The 20,261-nt window shown below is 42.5% G+C and overlaps 1 protein-coding gene across 2 annotated transcripts; it reads right to left on the minus strand.

Moving 5' to 3' along the window:
* Nucleotides 1–789: 789 nt before the first annotated feature.
* Nucleotides 790–17,298, minus strand: DDO (D-aspartate oxidase). 2 transcript variants are annotated; one of them, XM_054995575.1, is made up of 5 exons: nucleotides 17,185–17,298; nucleotides 13,356–13,457; nucleotides 11,074–11,182; nucleotides 8,476–8,652; nucleotides 790–3,322 (listed from the first exon to the last, which is right to left on the minus strand). In XM_054995575.1, exons 2-5 carry the CDS (start codon nucleotides 13,378–13,380, stop codon nucleotides 2,755–2,757), a joined length of 879 nt encoding a protein of 292 aa, XP_054851550.1. In that variant the 5' UTR covers nucleotides 13,381–13,457; nucleotides 17,185–17,298; the 3' UTR covers nucleotides 790–2,754. The 2 variants fall into 2 exon arrangements, with proteins under 2 accessions (XP_054851550.1, XP_054851542.1); XM_054995567.1 differs by having other exon boundaries at nucleotides 13,356–13,530.
* Between the last annotated feature and the right edge of the window lie 2,963 nt (nucleotides 17,299–20,261).

Consider the following 20,261-nt stretch of genomic DNA (forward strand, 5'->3'; position numbering starts at 1 on the left):
AGAAGATGGCAAAACACCATCAGGATCCCTAGCCAAACTGGCCTGGGGAAAATTGCTACCTGACCCCAAGATGGTGATCGGCCTTACCCTGAGCATGTAAGGGGCCACGAGATCTAAGCACTGATGTAACCCTTCCTGCCCTCCCTCTCATGATCTGCCTAGGTTCACAGAATAAGCATTGCTGTCAGATGGCTATCTAGCCTCTGGTTTAATACCACCAAAGAAGGAGAGCCCACCACCATGAGGAAAACCTGAAGGAAGACAGTTGAAGTTATTTTCTCTCCAGTCCCCCTTCCCCTTGAAAAAAAAGAAAACCCTGTTCACTTAGATGAAATTAGTTACTTTGAAGAATGTATGCATTCATGTTGCATGAACTACTGAGATTTTAAACTACGAAGGCAACTTTACAGAGACAGTAAACTACAAAGGTAAACTAGTTTGATTTGAAGCAGGTCAGACTATTTGTATTTTGCTGATGTGTGCTTTTGAATGTGTTCAAAATATTTTGATGTGCATTAAAAACCTGACTGACCAACTCATCCTAAGCATAGTTACACTCTTCTAAACCCTTTGATTTCAACGGATTTAGAAGGGTGTAACTCTGCTGAGGACTGCACTGTGGAACAGAGATCTTTAGTTTGCATGACATATGACAAAAGTAAAATCCCTGGGTTACAGTACACGAGAATCTGAAGGGCAAAGATAAAAGCAAAACTATAAAGTAACATTTAGAACCACAGATCATATGAACAATAATTGTCTCTAAGAAACAATTCCATTAAGAATTAGTGGTACTGAATAAAGCAGTTTATTCTATATACAGGATTATGGGAAAGTTTACAGACACACAGTAAACAAAATATTGTTAGGATTGAATATAGTTAATGCCAAAAAGGAAATCTAATTTTGTTATAATAGAGTCCGTTGATCTGATAAGATATTTTGTAATATGGCAGCTATAGAATGTGGCAGATTTATTTGCAAATAATTACATACAATTGTGGAGCCAAATTAAAGAAGAATTACATAGCTGGTCTGAGCTTCAACTATCTTGGTTTGGTAGGATGGCAAGAATAAAGATACAAAGTTACATCCCCAAAATTGTTTTTGTCTGCTCCCAATTTTGATCCCAGTTGGCACAGGATACTATCTAAGTTCATTAGACTGACTTAAAAAAACCTGATGGGTTTCAAAAGCCAAAAGTGATGGAGGTGTGCAGTGCCCTAATATTATGGTGTATTATCAAGCATCAAAACTGAAATGACATTTTATTCAGAATCTCTAACCTGAATGTAAATAACAACAATGGTGTTAATGGTTTATTGGAAGATTGATACCAATTATGTTTCGTGTTTATTGTATATGATTTTGCAACTAAAATTAAATTTAAAAATTTAAAATTAAATTTTAGAAACTGAAATGACATTTCAGCAGGGACATACAAGTAGATTTTATCTATAATATCAATGAAAACATGATAGTTTTAAAATTCTACCTTGGTATATTAAATTGACTAAACTATATAAACAAGAACACATATGTGTTTATATATAACCATTGTCATATTTTGCATCCACCTAAATCCACCTCAAGTTGGTGAAATTATACATGGTTTATTAATGTCCAACACAGTGAGCATCATATAACTTTTTTAGAATTACAAATGCCATCAATGGTTTGGTTTCAATACTTTCTATTGCATACGTTATCTCCAATAAAAAATCACCAACCGAGTACTCTTTGACATTCCTTAGATGTACAATACTACAGAATCAAAGGGCTTATTAAAAGTATTTTATTTCGGCTGACTGAGTTACATGATAGACAAATCTGATCTTCTTAAACATTGGAACTGATATTGAATTGTGTCATGTCTGAATGAAAGTCAGTATTTGTCACTGGCCCTGCAAAGGCGATTTGCATTAATGTCTAAGAGGGTTTTTAATAAATTAGTTTATCTATGGTATCTTATATACCCTAGAGGTTGAATAAATGCTTTAAGACAACTTCCAATAAATGCTGTGTGTTTTTTAGGTCTGCAGCTTATTTGCACATGATGTGGGCATGTCCTGTAGTAGAAAATGGGGGGGGGTATTGCAGAAGTCATTCATATTTTAAAACTTCCGCTCCCCCTGCCCAAAACGTAAGGTCCCAAAAAACTATAAAAAACTAAGTTAATAAAGATTGGCAGATTGCAAAATGGTTGACACTAAGTGAGAATGTCTCCCTGAAAGATGACAGACAACAGAAAACTTGTTTCTTGGTAATATGGAAACCCTTTTTGGCTTATTTATGACAAATTTTAAATTTAGATTTAACTATATGTAACTGTTACAGTTAGTGCAAGGAAAAGTGTGATACATGATGTGTCATTATTTTTGTTGTTGATATTTCTTTGTAAAGTTAGTTTTATTATTTTTACATGTATATAATTATAAAAATAAAATTTAACGAAAGAATTAGTGGTGATGGGAGAATGAAGAGGTTGTTCACTTGTGCAGATTCATCACTTAATGACAACTGCAGTGGCAGCTGACATCTTTGAATGAGCTGTTACAGACTAAACAATATAGGCAAAGCTTTCATCTGGCCTCACAGCCCTCCAAGCACAACCCTACTCAACAGCATTAGTTCTCACCATCATTTGGTGGCCAGCAAGTGCTGAATGATCTATCTCTTCCAGACTTTTGTTTCAGAAAATTCTAAACCAATTATGTTACTAATTACAAAGAGAGAGAGAGATCCCCTTAGAGTTTACAGTTTTGCCTTACACCTGGACATTTCCAGCACTGCAATGCACTCTTTAATCAACCGAGTTGCCTCTTTGGCTGTACCTTGATGCACTGAAAAGCCACCACTGCCATGCCCATAATTGTTGACTACTGGTAGCTTCTCACTGCCTCGGACCAATATCTCTTTCTGTAGTCTGACGGATGACCTGGATGGCCTGAGGCCTACCCTCGCTTTTACATCCTGAGCTGTGTGAAGTGAAGGTTCAAGAGCACAACATCGGTCAAAGATGCCTTTACTGGTACTGGGATCCGGGGACAGATTCCAGTTGTCTTTTTGCCTTGTCCCCCCTAAAGTTACATCATGTATCCCTGGATAGATGTATGTTAATCCATCCCCATCACGAATGAAGTGTTTGATCCAAGGGGCATGAACTTTAAGAACTTGGCCTCTGATGGGGTGTATCTCCCGGTCACGCATGAGCTTTCGAGAGCCAATGCCAGAGCAGTTCACTATGATGTCATAGTCACTGTGCAGTTCCCATAGGTCTTCAATTTTTCTAACATGTACATAGCCTCCATTTTCTTTCAGCCTGCCAAGAAAATACCAATGGTTAAACCATAATAATTATCAGTTAATGTGAATTCTCTCTTTAATTAGAGTCTGAAGTGTTTTTAGTTGGTACACTTGTAAATGTACCATCAAGATATCCATGACAGAGGCTGCCTGAATTTATGGACAGGGAGTTGGATTCTTATATCAGCTTCCAGTTTGGTCAGTAGATAAAATATCCATCCACACTCTAAGCATCTCATTCCCATAGTTCAATTAGTGAAATTAAAATAAAAAGCATATATTTTTGAAGGAACAATGTCCCTTCTTTCAGTTGAAACAAAGAGAAGTCCTGGTTTGGAGACAATAAAGGAAGGAAGATTGAAAAATATCCAGCCATAGATTTTACAGTCATTGCCAAGATCTACTCTGATTTCCAGCATTCTGTAACACAGGACATTTAATTTATTATTTGTAAAATGGTCAATGCAATCCTAAGAAGAGTTACTCCAGTCTAAGTCCATTGAAATCAAGGAGTTGAGACCAGAGTAATTCTGCTTAGGAATGTGTCCGAGAAACATGTACCTTAAGAGAACTATGCCAGGATTCAAAGAATCTCAATAATCTGGGCTTCCTTACATGTCTGTTTCTCGAACAGCAGCCCACCCACCCACCCACCCACCCATACAGGCAGACTTCTGAAACGAAGGAGCAGCAAATGGCCTTCCCAGCAGGGGCTGAAACAGAGCTCTGTCTGTAGGCCCAACTTGGAGGTTAGGAGCGGGGGGGGGGGGTGGAAATGCTGCTGGCACTTTGAGGCAGGAAACTCGTGCTCCACCCCCAGTACAAGAACTTCCTGCCAATGAGGCTGAGTTTCAGCAATTCCATCAACTGCACTTGCTAAGTGACACTGAGGTTTGCACTTGGAGCAAAGTATGGAACAGACACCATCATGGAACATGAAGAGAAAAATAAGATAACTGATATTAAATATGTGAGTCTGAGCATCATTAAAAGAGTAGACTGGACATGGAGATCGATTTCTATTTTTCTCTGAAGATAGAGATGTAAGAAACCTCCATCAGGAAAGGAAATTACAACTATACAACTATAATTTGAAATGCCTTTTCCCCTGTGTTGCCTATTGAATTTTAAAGCCTTTTTCCACACCTCTTAAGATGCCAATCTCATCCATATTGAACATAATGAAGTGCTTCATCACCTGGTTCAAGAAATCCTAATGAGCTCAACAGGCTCTGCTGATCTGTTGATTACAATCATTGAGGGAATTGTGCAATTTATTCTGTTAACTAAGGATTGTGCAACAGAGTCTATTTTTTTGATGGAGTAGATCTATACTTATAACTTAAGATTGCTGTCGTGAGAATGGTGTTATTAAGGCAATCATATAGCATGCTATTATTTATAGATTGTATAATAGCTTTTTAAAATGTAATTTGCCAGCACAGTCTTTTTAAGCATTAATTGTTACAATAACTGTGGAATCATTACTCTAGGGCCATGCAAGTTTTGGGAGGAAGTAATGTTTTTATAACTTAGGGTAGTCAAAGACCTAGGGTACATTTGGAGACCAAGAGAAACAGCAACTTCGCTGAAACAAAACAGGTTTTGCTGATTCTTACTTTTAACACATTAAAAGTTCTGGGACTGGAACAGCTGAAGTACCACTTAGTTTCTTATGAACTTGACCACTGTGATGTAGTGGTTAGAATGATGGGCTAGGACTTGGGAGACTCAAAGTCAAATCCCCAATCAGCTTGATGCTCAGTGGGTGGACTTGACCTGTCACTCTCCTTCAACTTAATCTACCTCACAGATCTATGGTGAGGACAAAAAAATCAGTGAACTAAACTCATCATCCTGAGCTCTTCGGTAGATAGACAGACAGACTTCATAGACGATCCAAAGGTCTAGTCCCCCACGTCCTGTAATTGGATATAAGACTTTTCATGGGGCTTTCTCTTTTATGGAATTTCATGTCACATTGTCTGTCTGGTACCCAATGTAGATGTTTTCATTTCCCAGGCTTTAGCTGATGGTTAATTATTTCTGCTGTTTTTTTGCCCTTGATTTGTGCTGCTGCAGCTTTCTACTACTTTCATGGTTTATTGTTCTTCCTGCTATTCTTATTAGGAATATTTGTATGTATTTATTATTTTATGCTTTGGTTGCCCTCTTTGCGTTCTGATAATGTTTTTATTGTGTTTTATAATAGATTGTAACTGCCTTGAGAGTCATGAGAAGGGACATGCAGTCAAATAATAAAAAATTAGGCCTGGTAGAGGCAGGCACTTGGAGAGACAGCTTCCTCCAAAAACTGAAAACTCTCTCAAGAAGGACAATCTTCAGCAAATTTCAGAAAACCTATACAGAGGAGGACATCCTGTGAACAGGCTAAAATAAATTACAGTGCTCCAGGTATTCAGTAAGCCATTTAGTTGGCCCTCAATTTATAAAGGGTCTATTCTTTACCAGAGTATTCTTACATTTTTTTAAAAAAAGTGATCCTGTAGTGGCTACAACACATCAGCAGTTCATATGAATGCACTCCCAGTTGCAACAAATTACCGTCAAATATTAGGTTCATAATGGTGGGCTAAAATGGATGATTCCAACAGAGCAAAACATAGCACAGGAAAACATGCTCTCATGTTCTTTGCCCATAGTCCAATTCTGTGCCATGCTTTACATGACATCATCTCAGCGCACTGATCAGTACTGCCTTTTGCCAGCACTGCTGATGCAGCTCTCTCTGCTGTGTAATATCCTGGGCTCAATTATGAAACAAAAAGTAATGCCAACCAACAACGGTTGTAACATGCACAGAGTGGCACTCCATCCAAAGCTCTTATTTATTAGAGGTGGTTCATGAGTTCTGACCAAGTGTTGATTACTAAGTTCCCTTGTTTGTTGTTTGACTGAGTACCATAAGTAGTACATGGGGAGGTGCACCATAAATTACACATTTAACAGACATTTCCTTATGACCCCTTTGGTGGAAAAATCTGAATTGCTGATGTCCACAGCTTGGACTCCAGCCTTCAAACACACCTGTCAGCACAGGTGTGTCAGCAGGGTTTGAACCAATGTATCACTCCGAGGATCAGGCTGTTCCACTGGGAAATTACAAGAGTGTAAAACAGAAATGAGGAGAATCAGAGGTCTCTGCACAGGCAGTCTGACAAGCACTAAATGGACTCCACAATTTAGTTGAGCATCAGCACCATTTTCAGTATTGTTTAAGAAATGAAACATGACAGGGCCTGCGTTCCCTTCAGACAGCTCATATATCAGAGAGCACCAGAGGAATAAAGAGCACTTGGTCTAGGATTTCACTCTAAAATAAGACATGTTAGCCCATGGTTCTAACAGGACAGTCTGATTAGCAGCTAAATTTCATTAACTATCTTTCATTAACCTTTGCTTCACATCACTCGGATTGTAACATTTCAGAGTAATTAGAAAGACTTGTTTTCTTTCAGAATGTAATGAAAAACCAGGTATGATTCAAGTGTTTCTGGACTGGATCAAGTTAGATTGTGCCCAGTCAAGCAGTTCTACAAATGCTTGGTTAAATAATCAAACCAGCCATGACCAAACCAGAATTTTCATCTCCCAAGTCAGATTCAAACATGCCTAAGATTCAGAATTTGAACCAAACACATCTTAAAAATGTTAAACCACAACACAGGATGCACTGTGTTGGATCTTACAAACCAACAATGGTTTGTGTTTGTGGAGGCAGTTATTCTCTTCCTTTTCCTTCCCCCAGCAGCCCCCTGTAACCTCTGTAAAGCCAATACTGGAGGCTGTGGGTGCTTTATAGACAATGAGGGGGAGCTGCAGTAAAGAGGATGAACTGGGCAAAAGCACCACTGTTGCATGAGTGGAAAGTCTGCTGAGCTTCCTAGCCTCTCAGCTAAACATGCCAAAAAGAGACCCAGAATAGAATAGCAGGTTAGAAACAGTCTAACCCATATCAATGGATATTATGTGTTCAGGCCCAAAGTGTCTGAGAATGGTAAGGATGTGCAACTTCACAGAAGCGAAGATATAGTTCAAAGATGGGGTGTATTGGTTGAGGGCCAACAAATATTCATATGTACAAAAAATTTAAACTAGTTTCATTGTCATGAATTCCATTCAAGGAACTTGGAAAACTATTGATCTCTAAGAGAATTAAAAAGCTCTAGAAGAAAATGTTCATACCTAAATGGGAAGCTGTGACAGATAAAGCAATGTAAACAGATTTGGTTTAGGAATTAAAACTTATTTATTATTTATTTATAAAATTTCTACCATGCCATAGGGAATAATGGCTGGCTAAATTTTCTAATCTGGATCAGAGAATCTGACCTGGATTTCAGGAATCCCAGTTTTTTTTTCTTTAACTAAACCTAATCCGGATCACCCAGATTCTTTTTGATGCACATCCCTACCCACGAGGCACTCCCTGACTGCAGCATTCTGAACCAACTGAACACATTTCTGGACACGTTTCAAGGGCAGCCTCATGTAGACTAATCTAGATGTAACCAGAGAACGCACTACAGTGACCAGATCTTTTCTGTCCCAGGAAAGGCTGCGGCTGGCTAACCAGTTGAAGCTGGTAAAAGGCACTCCTGGCCACAGTTGCCACCTGCTTATTCAGCAGTGGGCCCTGGTTCAAGGGCACCCAAACCATGAACCTGTTTGCACTCCTCCAAGTGGAGTGCAAACCCATCCAGAATGGGTGACACCTTAAATCCCAGGTCAGACTTCCTACTCTCCAGTAGCATTTCTGTTTTGTTGGGCCAAAGACCAAAGGCCAAGGTGCTGAGGAGCAGTACTGAGAACCACCTTCTGAAATCCACCCTCCAGGTTGCACCAGAACCACTTCAAAATGGGGCCTCCCATCCCAGAAGGATACCACAATCAATGGTACTGAAAGCCACTGAGAGTCATAGGGGGAAGGTGAGAGCATATTGCTCCAGCAGGCCGCAAAATCTGCCCTGCTCAATTTTTGGAAGTTAATGTAACCCTACAAACATTGTGTGATCTTGTTTGGCAACTATGGTCGATTTCCATGCACAGGAAGGAAACCTTTTTAAAAGCCTATTTAAAAAGCAGGAAGAATGGACCTTCCAGCTTGATCATGAGAATACGGTGAAATTGTCACCAGGGCATGCTTACCTTTTCTCTAACCAAAGAAGGTAGGGTGGGCAGTCACATTTGAGTGTAGTAAAGGCCTGACCAAATTTGTGCTGTGGAAATTTCTTCATCTCCTTTTCAGTCATTGAGCGAAACCCCAGCACGACATCAGACCAGAATGGTGTTTTCTTCTCAGGAATAGTTTTAAAGATCTGCCAGCTCACAGACACAAAAGAGAACAATTATATGTAAAACACAGTAAACACAGTGTTATATTTTTTCCTCTCAGAAAATATGAATCAGGACCTGATTTAATTAGTGCATCAGAGCCATTTAATATGTCCCATAGCAAAAATATGCCCCCGTGGCAATTCTGGCTCCCTAGCATCTGTATATTATTTTTAGGTGAATACCAAAATATTTTACAGGCACATCTTAATGTGAACAACATCAGCATACCTAATTTTAAATATTCCTTTTTAAATGGCAAAAGGATAAAAGCTGCAACTGTGGCTGGTTACTGTTGCTTACCCTGAGGATGAGAAACAGGGAGTTTTATAAACCACTCCTATTGAATACATAAGAGAATTTTCTGGTATTGAAGACAACAGAACAGCCAGTAACTCCACACATACAATGGAGTATTTTGGTTAACAGCCTCTGCTTAATATTCATTATGAACATATATACCTATTTTATTCTCTTTCCTTGCATGTCTAGAGCTGATTTATGGCCAGATCCAGAAGCATGGCTAGTTGGGAAAATACAAATGCAGAATTGTCCACGGGACTGAGTTCAATGAACCTGTACATATAAATGCACCTTTGGCCTTTTGCTTTGGTATTTGATGGAATTCAAAAGCAAACTCACTGGCACTGCCTGAGGACTCAAAAGAAAAAAATCCTTATACCCAGAGCCACCCTGAATAGATTTCTTCCAATAACTAGCATGTTTCTGAAACATAAGCCTGTATTATAAGGGAGAACAATATGTTTTTAGGTGGGGACTGCTTGTCATACTATAAGGCTGCATTCAGATGACAAATCTAATTACAGTTATAATGTGCACAAAACTGGCTTGTTGCCAAGCTTACACATGCACTTCACTCTTCCCTTCTTCCTCTTTCCTACCTGCGTGGAGTACAATGATGGAATCCCAGTTTGAAACTAACTCTAACAACCATGATGTATGAATACAGATGCATGGGCTCGCTACATTTAGTCCCCCCCCCCGCCCCACTAGCCAGGAATCTATAACAAAGTATTATTGAGGTTTACAATCTCAGTTAATGAGGGGGTGCTAAGCCCAGTATACCTGTGTATCCCATATTGATACTTCATGCAGAACTGAGGTAAGCTTCTGATTATGATTCCTTTATTGTGCTCCTCAAGAGGAGGGGGGAGGGGGGAGGGGATCAAAGTTGCTGTGTGAGCCTAGCACCAACATAACCAGCCTCTATTGGCTTTGTGTATCTCTTTTTTCTTAATATAGTCACAAAATATTATTCCAACGTATTTTATTAATTTATTTAAAATATTTATTTGCTGCCCTTTCTCCAAAGGTGCTCAAGATGGCTTACAATGAAAATATTTAAAAAGCAGTTAAAACCCAACTTAAAACACAGATAAAAATACATTAAATTAGCAATCCAAACTAAAACAGTCTTCGGCTGCCATCTGAAGCTACAGAGTGAGGGGGTCAGGCACACCTCCCCGGGGAGATTGTTCCACAATCACGGGACTGCCATCAAAAAGGCCCTCTCCCATGTACCCTCCCAAAAAAGCTTTGCTGTTTGAAGGGACAGTCAGGAGGGACTCTCCCAGGGATCTCAACTCCCACGGAGGAACTACTGCAATAGTCCAGTTGAGATGTAACTAAGACATGGATCACTGTGGCCAAATATAACTGAACCAGGAATGGATGCAGCTGAAGCCAGGCAAATGCACTCCGAGCCTCTGGAGCCAGGTGGCCTCTGTGTCAAGCACTTCTCCTAAGCTGTGAACCTGACTTTTCAGGGGGAATGTAAACCCATCCAAGGCAGGGGAGATCTCATATCACTGATCAGCCTTTCTACTAACTCAGAGAACCTCTATCTTGTCAAGATTAAGTCTCAGCTTGTTCACCCTCCTCCAGCCCATTAATGTCTCAAAGCACCATTTCCCAACATCAACAGCATCGGAATTGGGTGGAAAAGAAAGGTAGAGCTGGGTGTCATCTTCTTATTGGTGGCACGGCAGCCCAAGCCTCCTGATGACCTCTCCCAGTGGCTTCATACAGATATTAAATAGCATGGGAGAGGGGAATCAAGCCGTGGGACTCCACAGGTCAATACAGGAGTTCACAGGAGTCCCTCAGTACCACCTTCTGAGACCAGTTACCCAGATAGGACTCAAACCACAGCCATCTAGAAGAGTGCCTTTATTACATTTATCCAGAGAGTCCTACCTCCCTGCCTTTCATGCAGGGAGTCTGAGGCAGCACTCACAGGGTCCCCAGGAGTTTCCCAGTGACACACTGACCAGATCCAGATCTTGCTTAGCTTCAGCAAGGCGGCATCATGTGCCTACCAACTATCTCCTCACCAGCCAATCATTTGTTTCCAGTGGGAATAATGGAACCTTCATTAAGCTGCTTCCTTACCCAGATACCAAATGAATTCCAGCCTCAGAAGCCTGCGAGGAATTACAGATCCCTGAAAGGTAGTCAAAGGTCTCCCTAAACCACTGCTTCTGTTGATGAACTGGTGTATCTGTATGCAATAAAGAAAATTTGAAATGAATAGTTAGCTAATCCTAGAATCCTCAGGAAAACAAAGACATCCAAAACAACAGATATTAATATTCTGCAAGCAGTCATATAATGAAAAAGGCAGAATATAAATAGTGCAAATAAATAAACAAACAAACAAACAAACAAATAAAATGAAACTGTAAAATATAGTGAGCAAAATCCTGGCTGCATTGAAATCAATGATTTTGTACTTCAATATTCAGATGAAAAAGGCAGCTTCGTATGTTCATGAGAAAGAGGGCTTAAATTAAGCGCATGTAACATGTACATGCAAACATTCATTTGTTTATGTCTGATACATGCACAGTGTCATGGATACATCTACAACTATAGGAGAACACTTGCTGGATGTAACTGAAAAAGTCATTCAAGATACCTTTGCACACAGAAACAGGGCTAGCCTAGCCTCATAACTAGACAGGCAACAAAGGGAGTCTAGAGGCCTAGAATCTAACAACCTTGGCGAGGGGCATGTATAGAGTAGAAGAGTGTAGATTAGAAGAGCTGTCTAACTCATATCAATATATATAATGTACCAAGCCCTGGTGCATGGAGTATCTGAGAACGGCAAGAATGTCTAACTTCATAGAAGCTGGGAATATTATAGATGTACTGGTGGAAGGCCAAAAGATAATCAGATGTATGATAAACTTGTAATCACTGACTTTGTTAACACAACAAGTAGCAAAAATGAACTATGGTTATATGTTTCAAGAAGATGTTTCTAATTAGGAAACCTTTGGTGTATGAAGTCATAAGATAATAAGTTAGCCAAGAATTTGAGTCTTTGAAACAGGACAGCTATTGTTAAGAGAAGGTTTGGAAACCCTATAAAAATGACAAGCTAAACTGATAGAGAGCTTCTTCTTAGAAGGATCTCCTTGACTGTGACCTTCATATCGTTGAGAAAGGTTTTTTTGGGACTTACATAATTGCTCTCCTTCAAAGATCTATGTAGTTATAATGGATGATATAATTTTTTGTTGATTGAGTTGATATTAAGACTACTGAATAACTATTTTGTAATAATAAAGATTTAAAATGAAAGCAGAGACTCCATAATTGTATTACTTGTGTACAATACCTGGTAATGAACCTAAGATGTTATTTGTGGTGGATCTCTTGATAGGAGTTCAATGATTTGCTATAGGAAAACTAACTAGACACTCAAGGCTTCTTAAATGTATGCCTATATCTGAATCAGGCCTGACCAGAGTCATCCTGAACAACATATGACAGCCCTGTTGCCAAAGATAGCTTCCCAACATTTTGGGGTGTGGTGGAAAGTAAAAAAGCAATATGAGCAACTGGTACATTTCTATGTTTGTATGTTTTTCCTAAAAACATCCCCACCATGTGCAAACAGAATGCCACACATCAAGCCTTAGCCCTGAAACTTATTTAAATAAAATCCTTGAATGGGTTAAGTCACAGGGAGAGTGGAATGTGCACAATGATGCCATTCCAAAGACTTAAAGACGCCGACATCTTCTTAAGAGGAGGTGGCGATTTCCACTGATTCCCTGCTCCCACTGCAGTCCACTGAGCTCCCCAAAATGTCGTCCATCAGGAGAGTCAGGGGACCCTCAGGAACAGCTTGGTTGGGGTCTACAATGGGAGGAGAAGTTCACAGACATTTGCTACCCCTTCTTAAGACAATAAGTACCTTAAATCTTTAGAATGTGGTTGTATACAGGCCCGTCTGTCTGGTTACATAAAGAAAAGATTATCTTCATTGCAGAGTAATGAGATCACTTATCTGGGAACAGGGTAAAGGGCTTCCAGATCAGAAACTTTCAGCAGTTCATGCTCTGTGTGGCAAATACAACTGCCACATACACATAAGTGTTTCTCTATTGTACCTGCAGCAATCATGTTTGCCATGTGGAACATGGTGCCACAAGGTCCCTTCTAGAAGCTGGTAACTACTATCTCTCATTATAGAAAATATGAACCACCCACTACCCAGTCTCGTTGCTCAGTATGTGCTGAATTTGTGTGTCATGAAATCTGCCCTGAAGATCAAAGTTATTTCTTTTGAGGAACAGTTTGGAAGGGAGTTGCACAGAAATACTGAAAATTATAGTTTACAATCTTTGCATTCTGCACTTTAAAATGAAACTGTCACTCACCTGGGAAAATATGTGGAATAAGCATCCCAGCTGCTACATCACTGGTCGTGTTGGGAGTGAATTTGTCAGCAATTACGGTCACACTGCAGCTTGGAATAGATTCTGAAATGCAGACAGCGGTGGAGAGACCAATCAGCCCAGCACCAACAACTGCAACCTTGGCCTTGGCCATATTCTGTTACAAGGAGGGAAAGGAGGATAAAATAAACTTCTAAAGAACAAATGAAGTATTCTAACCAGCATCATTTTAAAAATTTCTCTGCTATTTTTTTTTAAAGTCCCAAGCAGTTTGGATCTGGAGAGGAGTTCTTAACTCATGCTTGACTGAATTGGCCCTTCTGGGGTAGAAAGAGGTGGCACCAAGCGTCATTATTTAAATACCCAACAAACAAACTCAAGACATATTCTATAAATTAACATACAGTGTTTGCAGAGAGGAAACAAGGGAAACCAAAATCTGTCAGAAGAGGGAGCAAAGCAGAGGCTGGGATGGCAGGATTAGTGGCACGAGAACAGATGCCAGTCCCCGTTCTCACCCATTCCCTCTCCACTTGCTGCTGCTGCTATAGCAGGAGTACATTCTCACAACTCTGGGCAGATGCAGCCTCAGATTGTTAGTGTGTTTTTGCAAAAAACATGTTCTAATTTATTTTATAATTGTGTGTTTTTTCCTGTGCCATTATGAAAAGTAGTTTGTTAGACAATGTGGCCTATAATTATTTCCAATGCATACATATGTATGTACATAAATACTTAGAATAAGGATACAAGAGTATACTTCTGGGTCCAGATTCAGACACCAAATTGATTGCCTCCATCATTGCCTTCATCATGGCCTTTGACAAGGACAGGGATAAAAGGCACATTGGCTGGATTTTAGTCATCAGCCAGTTCTTGTTTTGTAAGCCAGAGAGGCCATCAACATATGCCCACTTCAAAAACAGTTTCAATTTTAATTTCATAGCACCCTTTCAAGCAAGACTTAGTTTTTGCTTGCTTACAAAAATACAGTTTTTGACCTTTGTATTTGGCATGTAGATCTTGGTAGATAATTTCCCAGTTTTAGTTTTCAACATATTTCTGGTCAAAGTGTATCAAATTAAAGAATCTCTAAATTACATGCTCTTTCCCCCCTCTTTAGAAAGGGGTATTCTTCTTTTATGCATTCCATAATTTATTATAAACAGCTCATTTGTGCTCTTTATCCTAGACGTAATCCCTGTTTGCCATAACCTTTCTGATACTATATACCAGGGATTTTTTTCAGGGGGGACACGGTGCAACAGAGTTCTGGAACCTCTTGAAAATACTCAGCAATGGTGCTGGAAAATAATATTTTTTCAAAGAATCCTGTGTGTATCTTCCTCATTTCCCTCTTGAGAGTTCCGCCACCTCTTTTTCCAGAAAACCCCCCCTGCTGTATACTATTTTGTTTTTGGAAGGTCTCTCTGTTCTTTAGAGTTGTAAAAGTTTACAAAGGGATGCTTATGTTATGTACCAAGTTGCTTCTGACTTATAGCAACTCTATGAATTAGCGACCTCCAAAACATTCTTCCATTGACACCTTTGCTCAGATCTTGCAAACTGAAGGCTGTGACACTTTTATTGAGACAAGCCATCTCATGTTTGGCACAGTGGTTAAGAGCATGGGACTCTAATCTGGAGAACCAGGTTTAATTTCCCCATTCCTCCACTTGTAGCCAGCTGGGTGACCTTGGGTCAGTCACAGCTTCTAGGAGCTCTCTCAGCCCCACCCACCTCACAGGATGAATGCTGTAGTGGGGACAATAACATATTTTGTAAACAGCTCTGAGTGAGTGTTAAGTCATCTTGAAGGGCAACACATAAATCGAACATTGTTGTTGTTGTTATATGTTGGATCTTCCTCTTTTCCTACTGCCTTCCACCTTTCCTAGCATTACTGTCTTTTCCAGTGAGTCTTGTCTTCTCATGATGTGGCCAAAGTACAATAGCCTCACTTTAGATACTCCAGCTTCAAGCTTGACTGGAGGGCAGGGTGGGGACATTTAATCTTTAGCCCTGCATTAAATTTCTTAAGCATCCCCAGCATATAGCCGGTGCAACACTTCCAACACTTTCCTCAATATGGACCAGGATTAAATTTCTTTTTTTCAGAACTTTCTAAAAACTGCACTTTTCTTGTCTCAAAGCCAACAAGAAAAGATCAAGTCATTTGATACAGAAGTACTGAGGTGGCCATATACCAGAAATTTTGCGTATTAGTTCAGGGTTGCTCTCTTGAACCAACAACACTTTGCCACATAGAAAGGAAACATCAAGAAGACCCAGTTTTTGGAGTTCCTCTGCAGCTGAAGGGGGTGTGATAGGTCCCATGGCTGCCACTGGAAACAGCAGCCCTACATCTTTCTCCTTATAACATGGAATGCTACAAAACACATGACGTGGTATCACCAAGCAGAGAAATGCATAGTGATGTCATAGCACAGGTGGTGTAACACTACTAGACATTGCCAGGGAAGAAAAAGAGATGAAGCACTGCTGGTTTTGACCAGCCTCATGCCTTCCATAACATGTAGCTCCTTCCAGTCTCAAGTCACTAGTTACTTGAAATAAATTCTGAAGATAATGTTCCTCCTGTTATCAATATGGTAACTTGATCAATAACAAAAAATTATGAGCCTCTAACACCCTTGCCTTCAGCTTTTCAGTAACTCTTTGTTCTTATAGTTGTTTTATCATGATAAAATGCTCTCACCGATGAGAAAACATACAAGAAAGAAGGCTGAGCAGGTATCTCATGCAAGGTTAATGCATGATGGTACAGTGTCTCTCTTCAGATTCTGGGATACCAAAATGACAGCTGGCCCATTGTAAGGGCTGTTCCACACACGCATGTGCATCACTGGATGAACACGAACATGTGAACACTGAGGTCCACACTTGCTGGTGATGTCATCACCACCACAGCCAATGTGGATGCTCTAAGTTCTGTTTCTGAGCTTTCCCTGGCTCAGGACCTTTCCCAGGGACAGGAGGAGTAAAAGGAGGCCAGTACCTATCTTCAACCAACGAACAATAATGTGAACCTCAAAAGGTTGAAGAAAGCGGCTTCATTTATTTGTGGAAGCATTCCAGCGCACTATCACGCCACATACGCTTCAAGTACAATATACACTTCATCTGGGGCAGCTGAAAAGCAGTTTAAAAAGTCTAATTCAAACCAAACATCATAACATTTAACACATTAAGATTATAAACAGTTTCTGTATATTGTTCTATTTCCTTTCCCTTTCTTTATTTGTTTTAAAGTTTTTAAAAAGATTATAGACAACTACACACCACCATTTTAAATTTTTGGGAAAAGGGTACTCTAGGGCTGCAATCCTAAGAACACTTTCCTTGGAGTAAGCTCCACTGAATGAACTGGGACTTAGTTCAGAGCAGACTTACTTAAGATTGTGCCGTACATGATGTAAAGAAAACCATTTTTCCACCCCATTTTGAGGTTTATCTTATTGTTTGTTGATCTCAGAATTTCTCATTGTGCGGCTTCTGCTCTGAAAACTGGGGTTTCACATTCTATGGGGAAGACATCCCCCTTCTCAGAGAATACCAAAAACACATTTTAATGTATTTTATAATGCATTAAATTGTTTTGCACTACACGGATAAAACTTTATCGTGCTTCACATTTGCCCAGGACCAAGACAGTAGCATCTCATTTTATCCTCAGGTAGCTAAGAAGCCAGACAGCTGCTGGAATTTTTGCTACGGCAATTGGCTTGGGCTTTTGAGTCATCAACTAATTTTGACAACTCCTTGAGAATCCCGGAGAGTCAAGAAATACCTTTCTGTGCAAAAAAATCCAGACTGTTTTCTGCTGAGCGGCGCTTTCCCTCTACAAGTAAAAAGACACAGCAACGGAGGAAAACATGGATCCGTGGGCAGGACACGCATCACAGTCCAGCGCTCCTCGTCTCCGATTGGACAGTACTGACGGATCGGGGCGTATCATCATGGTTTATTTTTCGTCTTGGTAGGCTGCGATTTGACCGCCCTTCACGCACGCAAAGAGCGGACTTTACCCACGTGGGGGCGGTTTGGCAAGCGTGGTTCCGGGTTCCTCAGGAATGATCGAGCTCGGTTAGAAATTCGGAGAGCTCTCGTATGCGAGCAAACCAAAAGCCACAATGTTAAATATTAAACTGTAGCCAAGTTATATAGACAGCGTCTCCGTCAACAAGGAGAGTATGTCCCCTCCTGTTTATCGTGTGAAAGCCGTGACCAAAATGCAGCATAGAAATAAGGATTAAGTGTCTTCGTTATTTATGTGTGGCTTTTTAAATTATTAGTTGCATTATTTGTTTCTAATGTGTTTTGGCTAAGCTAGGGGGGCTGGGTGTGAATGAAAACAAGTTTCTGCGCGGGATGTACTAAAACGAATGACAGGATTGCCCATTGGAAATAATGGGAGAGGCTTGAATGCCCATAGGAAATAATGGGAAACTGGAATACCCATTGACTTGCATGGGCTCCATTGAAACACATTAGAGCAAAAAAAAGAGGTGCAAAGAAAACGTGGAATGGATTTTGAAGGAAAGTGTCTAGGCTCAGACAACCTGTTCTGGGACTGGATTGACAGGCTCCATGTTGGAATGACGGCCCCTGGGTGTGCCAGAAGGGCTCTGGGACTGGAATGACAGGCCCCATGTTGGAATGACGGACCCTGGGTGTGCCAGAAGGGCTCTGGGACTGGAATGACAGGCCCCTGACTGGAATAACGGCCCCTGGGTGTGCCAGAAGGGCTCTGGGACTGGAATGACAGGCCCCTGACTGGAATAACGGCCCCTGGGTGTGCCAGAAGGGCTCTGGGACTGGAATGACAGGCCCCAGACTGGAATGACGGCCCCTGGGTGTGCCAGAAGGGCTCGGGGACTGGAATGACAGGCCCCTGACTGCAATGACGGGCCCTGGGTGTGCCAGAAGGGCTCTGGGACTAGAATGACAGGCCCCATGCTGGAATGATGACCCCTGGGTGTGCCAGAAGGGCTCTGGGACTGGAACGACAGGCTCTGTGCTGGTGTGACGGTCCCTGGGTGTGACAGAAGGGCTTGGGGACTGGATTGACAGGCCCCATGGCAGAATGACGGCCGCTGGGTGTGCCAGAAGGGCTCTGGGACTGGAATGACAGGCCCCTGACTGGAATGACGGCCCCTGGGTGTGCCAGAAGGGCTCTGGGACTGGAATGACAGGCCCCTGGCTGGAATGAAGGGCCCTGGGTGTGACAGAAGGGCTGGGGGACTGGAATGACAGGCCCCTGACTGGAATGAAGGGCCCTGGGTGTGACAGAAGGGCTCTGGGACTGCAGTGACAGGCCCCTGACTGGAATGACGGGCCCTGGATGTGCCAGAAGGGCTCTGGGACTGGAGTGACAGGCCTGTGACTGGAATGACGGGCCCTCGGTGTGCCAGAAGGTCTCAGGGACTGGAATGACAGGCAGCCGCTCCCCCCGGGGGCCCCCGGCCCGCCGGAGGCGGGGCGGGGGGCGTCGGGGGGAGCGGCGCAGCCGCTCCCCCCGGGGGCCCCCGGCCCGCCGGAGGCGGGGCGGGGGGCGTCGGGGGGAGCGGCGCAGCCGCTCCCCCCGGGGGCCCCCGGCCCGCCGGAGGCGGGGCGGGGGGCGTCGGGGGGAGCGGCGCAGCCGCTCCCCCCGGGGGCCCCCGGCCCGCCGGAGGCGGGGCGGGGGGCGTCGGGGGGAGCGGCGCAGCCGCTCCCCCCGGGGGCCCCCGGCCCGCCGGAGGCGGGGCGGGGGGCGTCGGGGGGAGCGGCGCAGCCGCTCCCCCCGGGGGCCCCCGGCCCGCCGGAGGCGGGGCGGGGGGCGTCGGGGGGAGCGGCGCAGCCGCTCCCCCCGGGGGCCCCCGGCCCGCCGGAGGCGGGGCGGGGGGCGTCGGGGGGAGCGGCGCAGCCGCTCCCCCCGGGGGCCCGGCTGTCTTTGTCTTTGTCTTTGTCTTTGTCTTTGTCTTTGTCTTTGTCTTTGTCTTTGTCTTTGTCTTTGTCTTTGTCTTTGTCTTTGTCTTTGTCTTTGTCTTTGTCTTTGTCTTTGTCTTTGTCTTTGTCTTTGTCTTTGTCTTTGTCTTTGTCTTTGTCTTTGTCTTTGTCTTTGTCTTTGTCTTTGTCTTTGTCTTTGTCTTTGTCTTTGTCTTTGTCTTTGTCTTTGTCTTTGTCTTTGTCTTTGTCTTTGTCTTTGTCTTTGTCTTTGTCTTTGTCTTTGTCTTTGTCTTTGTCTTTGTCTTTGTCTTTGTCTTTGTCTTTGTCTTTGTCTTTGTCTTTGTCTTTGTCTTTGTCTTTGTCTTTGTCTTTGTCTTTGTCTTTGTCTTTGTCTTTGTCTTTGTCTTTGTCTTTGTCTTTGTCTTTGTCTTTGTCTTTGTCTTTGTCTTCGTCTTTGTCTTCGTCTTTGTCTTCGTCTTCGTCTTCGTCTTCGTCTTTGTCTTTGTCTTTGTCTTCGTCTTTGTCTTTGTCTTTGTCTTCGTCTTCGTCTTCGTCTTCGTCTTCGTCTTCGTCTTCGTCTTCGTCTTCGTCTTCGTCTTCGTCTTCGTCTTCGTCTTCGTCTTCGTCTTCGTCTTCGTCTTCGTCTTCGTCTTCGTCTTCGTCTTCGTCTTCGTCTTCGTCTTCGTCTTCGTCTTCGTCTTCGTCTTCGTCTTCGTCTTCGTCTTCGTCTTCGTCTTCGTCTTCGTCTTCGTCTTCGTCGTCGTCGTCGTCGTCGTCGTCGTCGTCGTCGTCGTCGTCGTCGTCGTCGTCGTCGTCGTCGTCGTCGTCGTCGTCGTCGTCGTCGTCGTCGTCGTCGTCGTCGTCGTCGTCGTCGTCGTCGTCGTCGTCGTCGTCGTCGTCGTCGTCGTCGTCGTCGTCGTCGTCGTCGTCGTCGTCGTC

Source organism: Eublepharis macularius, chromosome 1, assembly GCF_028583425.1.
Source record: "Eublepharis macularius isolate TG4126 chromosome 1, MPM_Emac_v1.0, whole genome shotgun sequence".
NCBI classification, from domain to species: Eukaryota; Metazoa; Chordata; class Lepidosauria; order Squamata; family Eublepharidae; genus Eublepharis; species Eublepharis macularius.